The 7,791-nt window shown below is 32.7% G+C and overlaps 1 protein-coding gene across 3 annotated transcripts in view; it reads left to right on the forward strand.

Annotated features, from left to right (window-relative positions):
• The window catches only part of UBE2E3 (ubiquitin conjugating enzyme E2 E3), a 76,776-nt gene extending 71,096 nt beyond the window's left edge, over nt 1–5,680 (forward strand). For all 3 annotated transcript variants that reach the window (XM_006921249.1, XM_025039345.1, XM_015596781.2), the window contains exons 5-6: nt 3,315–3,462; nt 5,042–5,680. In XM_006921249.1, coding sequence (XP_006921311.1) covers nt 3,315–3,462; nt 5,042–5,139 — 246 coding nt within the window. In that variant the 3' untranslated portion in view covers nt 5,140–5,680. The remainder of the gene's footprint in view (nt 1–3,314; nt 3,463–5,041) is intronic.
• The last annotated feature ends 2,111 nt before the right edge of the window (nt 5,681–7,791 follow it).

The following is a 7,791-nucleotide window of genomic DNA, read 5'->3' on the forward strand; positions in this document are numbered from 1 at the left end:
TGGGATAAGATAAACCTGTTTGACAGCTTACAGAAATAAGAGTTAAATAAGTTGAATTTTGTGTTAAATACCTGTCTTTATAGATGAGCAAAAACTAGAAAGCCATGGCAAAGAAGATACTATTTAGTAAATTTATTTTGTGCCCTTAGTAGATATGATGTAGTAATGAGAATGAGGGTGGCTAGGTGACATGTCACAGAATATGAATAAATGGATAATAGAGAGAAGGGTTGAGTTGTGCTTTGTAATGACCGGCAATTATTTTTCGAGTCTTAAACATAACAGTTACTTAAATAGCTTTCTCTTCTGCCTTCTCATTATAAAATGGTCAAGCCATCAGATAAAAACCACCAGTATTAAGCCTGCGCACTATTATGCTTTAGTCACAGAGACTTTCACCATATGTGTTATCAAGCCCTTAACTGTGGTGAAATGTTTTTCTTTTCAACATTGTTCCTTCTCTTCCCAGTTCCCTTTAAAATACATGTATTGGTATAATGCCTGCAGTCATATACATGCACATGCGTATGTTGGTGTGTGTAAAAATAAAGGATTTATTTTGTTTTAAAAAAAAAAATCATTTGTCCATTATCTAGTAACAAACAGTTCCACCTAGTGGTATTTACCTCGAATTGCAGATGCCAAGCTTACCTATCATCTTCGGAGAGATGTCGGTGTCCCCACTCATTTTGTGCCCCTTGGGCGATTAAGGCTGCTGGAGCTGTGGCCTGCGTGGGGTCTGGGAGCCCTGGGGCCAGGGGGCCACAGCCGAGCTGCCCTCTTGGCTCCTGGGACTTTAGATTCAGTGGCCACATTGTATCACATCTGCAGTCTCCATGATGAAGCCACCAGCACCTTTTCTGATGAAGCTTGATTCCATGTGAGCTTAGAACTATATTTCATGGTCAGCATAAAACTTCTGACGTTCTCTTTGCCAGTCCGACCCATAATGAAAACATCTAATAAAAGAAAATTTTCTTTTTTTGGTCAATTATAGCTATCAGTTTTTTGAGTTCTTTACTATGTGTTCCCATCAGAATTTAAGATTTTTAAATGATTGTCTTATTTAATGTTCTCAGGTATGTAGTGTATGTTTTACTAGATTAATCTAATAAAAGGACAAAACCCTCATGTTAATAATACCACAAATAGTATTCATATGAAGTAAGAAGGAGACAATGAGGTAAGTGTATATATCTTCTCTCATGTTCTCCTTCTAGGAAACCTAAATAATTGAGGAAGGTAAAAATAGAAGATAGCCCTTGTCTTTTTTTTTTGCAGCTATTTCTCTCAACTATGTACAGATGAAAGAAATGAAATTGCAAAATACAACAAGTAAGCTATTATATAAACAAAAAAGAAAACAAATGACATGTTAAATGGCAGTATATCACTAACTGCTCAACTTGAATTCAGCAGCTTTCTGTATTATAGGAAACAAAACTTTAGCAAAATAGCTCATGACTATATTTATAAATAGTGATACTTATTTCTACATGCCTTGTTTTTCATACTGGAAAGTAGTTTTAACCTGGTAGCAAAATCAGCAGAAAAAGTTTCACAAGATTTATTTTTTACAAAATTATCTTCACATGTGAGGAAAATCTGTTAGACTTCTTTCTTAGCATCTTTTAAAGGAAAAATAGAAATTGACTGATGCAACAGTTCTAAACTGTAGTTCTGTATACGATTGATCATAATCATTTGGTTAATGGTTATTTAGCATGTTAATTTTTTCGATGGTCTCAATTTTTAATTTTCTAATGCTTTAATGTTGATTAGTTCCTTTTGCCTAAGATACCTTATATAGAATTACGAAGCATTATTCAGATCTATAGTTGGACAAGTGAAAAAGAAATAAGACTTCTCCTGTTACGTTAGTGATAGGTACAGTTATTTCTTTACAGTACTGCCTGTTTTTGAAGTTCAGATAAGGTGTTGAATTTCTTGAAATATAATAATAAAATTCAGTTTTCTTCTGTTCACTCATGAATAGCTGAAAGTATTCAAAATATTATATTGTTTGTAAACCACGCATATAGTCAGTTGTGAATGATCTGAACATATATTATTCCTACGTTCTAGAGCAGAACTGTCTAATAAAATATAATGCAAGCTACACGTGTAATTTTAAATTTTCTAGTTACATTAAAGAATAGAAACTGTAAATCTTAATATTTTTATTTAACCCAATATATCTAAAATATTTTTATTTCAGCATATAACCAATTATTATTAATGTGATATTTTACATTCTCTTTTTGGTACTTAGTCTTGGAAATCTGATATGTATTTTACCCTTGTAGCCTATCTCAGTTCAACTAATCACATTTTAAGAGCTCCGTGTAACTAGTATGTATTGTAGTAGAACACAGTTGTAGAGGTGCATAGTCTCCCATCTCCTCACTCCTGCAAGACCAGTGGTTTCTTTCTTCTTTTTGCATCTTTATCAGAAAAACACTTTTGAGGGCTTTTAATATTTTCTTTCCAGACTCTACTTGGGAGATCATAGTACACTGCTAGTTCCAAGAGATAAGAAACTGTTTTTTTCTGCAACTCCAAATTAAGAAATAACCACCCAGTTAGTTTTTGTAACTGTTTTGAAACTTGACAGCATTTGTTCCTATAGTTTATCCTCTCTTTTTTACACATCTCAGGGATATATTAGCTTCCTTTATTTAGTAGCTTAAGATCTTGTGTGTTTTATTTTACTGTCTTAGTCTAACAAGACAATGAGCCAGTTGTGGAAATGAAAGCCTGAGAAAATAGGCTTGTAATTTAACCAGTCTTCCTCCAAATCCTTCTCCAGTATTTTCTGACATGTGGCAAGAAATAGCTGAATTGATACTGATATTTTCTACTTATAAACTAATGTAACTTTCATTTTATGTTTTTAAAAAAATTCTTTACCAGTTCTACTTACCTTTCATTTTTGTTGTCCCTCACTTTGTCTTTAAATAGGAGTATGTGTATACACAGGCATGCATTTGTGTATGGTGCATGCACACATACATATATAGAATTACTGCATCATTAATTTTGGTGAAGCTAATCTAATCAACTACTCACTTTGGTTTAAAAATTAATATAGTTCCTGCTATACTTGATAAAAACAATTTCTTTCAACCAAAATAAATAAAACCATTTATTTTTGTTATCACTTAAGCCTAGTATTTGATTAGCTCTTCAGATAAATTATCTGTTATTTAGTATGATTTGTGATGTGTTGTGTTACCCTTCATTTTTGCTGGTGAGAGTTTTAGTTGGTAAGAAAGATTTCATTTTCTTTCTGTTTTTAATGTGACTGCCCTTAGGTTACTTTCCGCACCAGAATCTATCACTGCAACATCAACAGTCAGGGAGTCATCTGTCTGGACATCCTTAAAGACAATTGGAGTCCTGCTTTGACTATTTCAAAAGTTTTGCTGTCCATTTGTTCTCTTTTGACAGACTGCAACCCTGGTAAGCAAATCTTTATTAACACATACAATGAGGCTACAGAAACCATTGAATTTTCTTGGTTGACTTAAATGTGGGTTTGAGAAGTAAATGCCTTTGGTGGAAAGATCAGCATAAAACATTTTGCCAGGAAATTATCAGTGCTATTTCAGTTAGAATAGACCAGAAGTTTCACGATAACTTTCATTAGTTAGTAGAATACTACCTTCTAATTGTTTTCTATCATTGATGGACTGTTTTCTGAATTATGTAGCTGTGTAAACCACTTTTGACAGTAATAAATGTTTCTGACACTAATGCTTCCTTTTCTCTTATGCTGCCATGTGCTTTAAAACAACTGTTAGTAATGAAGGGCTTCTTGTTCTCTCTTCCTTTGTGAATTATAGTTAGTTGTATTACATGTAATAATAGTGGATATTAAAAAATTATAGCTGATGAGAGAGTTGGACTAGATTATGATTATATAAACTCAGAGATAAAGTCATTACTGCATAATTCATAACACTTTAATGCATAATTTCCACACATGATCTTCAACATGGGTAGCTGACTTGAAAAAGTGATGTTTAAACCAGGGATTTTGCATGTTATCTTACTGAGAAGTCATTTTTTAAAAAGAAGTTGACTTTTGATTGGTCACTAAAGGCTATTACTATTATCTTAGGCTCAGCAGTTACACACATACCAAAGATAGGAGACACAGACAGAGAAATAGGGATATCTAGAAGGATTTTTTTTGTGGCATCGTTTATTAAAGAAAAGATTAGAAACAAACAATGTCCATTAATAGAGGATGCACCTATTAACAAAAATGAGACTGTTCTATATGAACTGATAGGGAAAGCACTCTAAGATACATTAAATAAAAAAGCAAGGCACTGAAAAAAAATACATATGCATAACAATAATTTCTAAGTGTGTATGATATCTCGGTAGAAATGCCATATACAGATAACAGTCATTTGCCAGGGAGAGAAACTTCTGAGTGGTTCGAGTCAGGAAGGGAGAGAGCTTTACGTTTTACTGATTGCTGTTTGGTATGTTTCACATATTGTATCGTGTACATATCTTACTTTTTTGAAAAGCAAATTCAAAATAAAGGTTTATATCAGATTCTAGTTCAGAATTCAATTTAAAGCAAAATGGTAAGTTTTAAAATGGAGACAAGGATAGTAATTTGAATTATACTGCACAGAAAGAAGGAAACATTTTATTCTGAATAGAATTGCATTTAGACCTGAGTTTTTATTTTAAAATTATATTTTTTTTAATATAAGAAGGCAGAAATATAATTATCTAGCATACTTTTATTGTGGAATAAAATGCCAAGAGTAAAAAAAGTTTGTATATTAAAGCCATTCATCTTTTTAAAAAATTAGCTCAACATGTTTTTTATTTAAAGGGGATTTTCTAGTTTGAATATTAAAATACACAGATGATTGTTACTTTAAACATTTTTATTTTGAAATTTTAGCCATTGTATATCAAGATGCTGCTGAAAAAAATAGCATTTCAACTTAATAGACTATTAGGAGTGTACCTTAAGACACCATATATTTTAATATTCTTTCCACTTTTCCAGCGGATCCTCTGGTTGGAAGCATAGCCACTCAGTATTTGACCAACAGAGCAGAACATGACAGGATAGCCAGACAGTGGACCAAGAGATACGCAACATAATTCACATAATTTGTATGCAGTGTGAAGGAGCAGAAGGCATCTTCTCACTGTGCTGCAAATCTTTATAGCCTTTACAATACGGACTTCTGTGTATATGTTATACTGATTCTACTCTCTGCTTTTATCCTTTGGAGACTGGGAGACTCCCCAAAAAGGTAAACGCTATCAAGAGTAGAACTTTGTAGCTGTAGATTAGTTATGTTTAAAATGCCTACTTGCAAGTCTTGCTTCTTTGGGATATCAAAATGTATTTTGTGATGTACTAAGGATACTGGTCCTGAAGTCTACCAAATATTATAGTGCATTTTAGCCTAATTCATTATCTGTATGAAGTTATAAAAGTAGCTGTAGATGACTAGGAATTATGTCATTTGTATTAAACCCAGATCTATTTCTGAGTATGTGGTTAATGCTGTTGTGAAAAATGTTTTACCTTTTACCTTTGTCAGTTTGTAATGAGAGGATTTCCTTTTACCCTTTGTAGCTCAGAGAGCACCTGATGTATCATCTCAAACACAATAAACATGCTCCTGAAGGCATAGTTTCCTGTCGTAATATTTTAAGCCAGTCTTGTTAGAAGGTGTGTCTGAGATGATTGTTGATGAAGTAAAAATGCGGATATGAAGATTGACTACTAAAGATTAGTAAAAATAAATGAATTATTAAATTGAAAACATTTGAAATTTTATTAAATGCCTAGTTTTTTCCCTTCAAGTCCTAATGAGAGCATATAATGAGCTTAAATATGCAAAACTGAATTTTAAACCATTGGTCTCAAAAACGTATAAAGCACTGCTTTTGATAATACAATATTTGAGCTAAAAATAATACGAAATCCTGGCACACTCAAGAATTTGATATTGTCTTATGGAACAGTTTGTTACCAAATTGGTGATTTCTATCCACCATTAGGCAGTATTGTCAAATAACTGTAATTTGATAGCTATTCTATGTCTTGGTGCATTTTTTACTTCTAATCCTGGTCTCATATGGGTTACCATTCTCATTGTGGCAACTTGGCCAGCAGATGTAGTCAGAGGCAGAGTTGACTACAGAAACCCTTGTCAACCCTAAGGTAGAATAAAACTGCATTGGTGTGCAGATGTGGCATTTTTTTCTCAGTTGAAAAAATACCAAATTTTAAGGGGTTTACAGCTTATAAATTTTTTCTTTCTAGTTACAATTTTTAAATATTAGTTTTCTTACAGAAATTACAATTACTTTCCAATATTCAGGTTTGATAAACAATATAAATATGCTGTTTTTTTCTGCGACTGGGATAATTATTGAGGTAATTCCCTGGTCATGTAACCAAGTTTGTGGAATTTAAGACAAATGTCTTCTTTAGTCCTAGGTATGAAAATAGAGTGCCATCTTAAAATTTACAGAGTGGAATTATTAGCATAAAAATACATTGCTTTAAGATAATAAAACATTTATAGTTGCATATCCTCTCACTAAGAATAGTGGTCTCCTACTTGAGTATTTGTCAATAGAAGTCTAAATCGGAATAAAAATAAAATTACTTATATATCTATTTTTCACTTAAACTGCCCCCTAAAAAAAAATCTCCCTTTATTATAAAGGAACACCAAACAAAAACGTGGTATTTTGAAAAATTCAGGCTTAGGCCTATGAAAACCTCTAAGCCTTGACTGTTTTCGATGGTGACTAATAATCTGTAATGAAGTTCAAGTCAGTGGGATGAGAATGGGGATCTTTTATGTAAACAATAAAGCTTTCTGTGTAGGTTCACTATAGAAAGTTTTTGCCCAATTCCAATTTTGTACATTCTACTTCTTAGAGTAATATATTTCTCTCTTGGTGCTAGAAAAGCTTTCATCATTCTGAATATTAGGATGTTTAGGGATGCTATCATTGGTCTTCCTTCATTTGCTATTAGCCTAATTACAACCACCAACCTGTTTTGATACTTGTGGGTTGTCCTCTACTCACCTAGGACAGAGTAGAGGAAATTGTTACTTGAAAAAGTATTGTGACTCTTCCACAAACTGCCTTGTAGCCTTGAATAAGATACTTCTAACTTCTCTGAATTTCAATTTGTCTATGAAACAATCGAATTTGATTATTTCCCTATCCTCTATTAGCCCACAAACTCAAGTAATTCTAACCTTATAAAATTTATGCATGTTTCACTTTTTCTTTAAAGAACAGGCTATAATTTCAAATGGATCAGAAAAAAAAAATCATCATTTGGTTTTCTATATTAGGTTCCTTTAAAATTCTGAAATTTTCTTATGTTCTCTATTTTTGAAAAACTATGTATCTGCTTCCCAGTTCAGTAGATATTTATCTGTGTATACTCTTAAGGGCTTTTTCTTTGAAACTTTGCTCTAGATGTAAATTATGATATTTCAAAACCCAGACTTTTTCTCATCCATTAAGAGCAAAATTTACAAGTTACAAGTCCAAATGTAACTTCATAAGTATTCAAAAATGGTCATGGCACCGTGCATCCCATCCAGCCCGCGTCTCATGTTCCCTCAGAGGCGCCATGCAGTGCACTACTATATGCCAGTCATCATTTAGTTACTGAAGGGCCTTATCTTATTTAAAATCTCCTAAAGAGCTCTAGGAGAGGAGACACTGATGATCCTCAGTTGACAGAGTGAAACTGATGCACAGACAGGT

Source organism: Pteropus alecto, unplaced genomic scaffold (genome assembly GCF_000325575.1).
Source record: "Pteropus alecto unplaced genomic scaffold, ASM32557v1 scaffold3, whole genome shotgun sequence".
Lineage (NCBI taxonomy): Eukaryota > Metazoa > Chordata > Mammalia > Chiroptera > Pteropodidae > Pteropus > Pteropus alecto.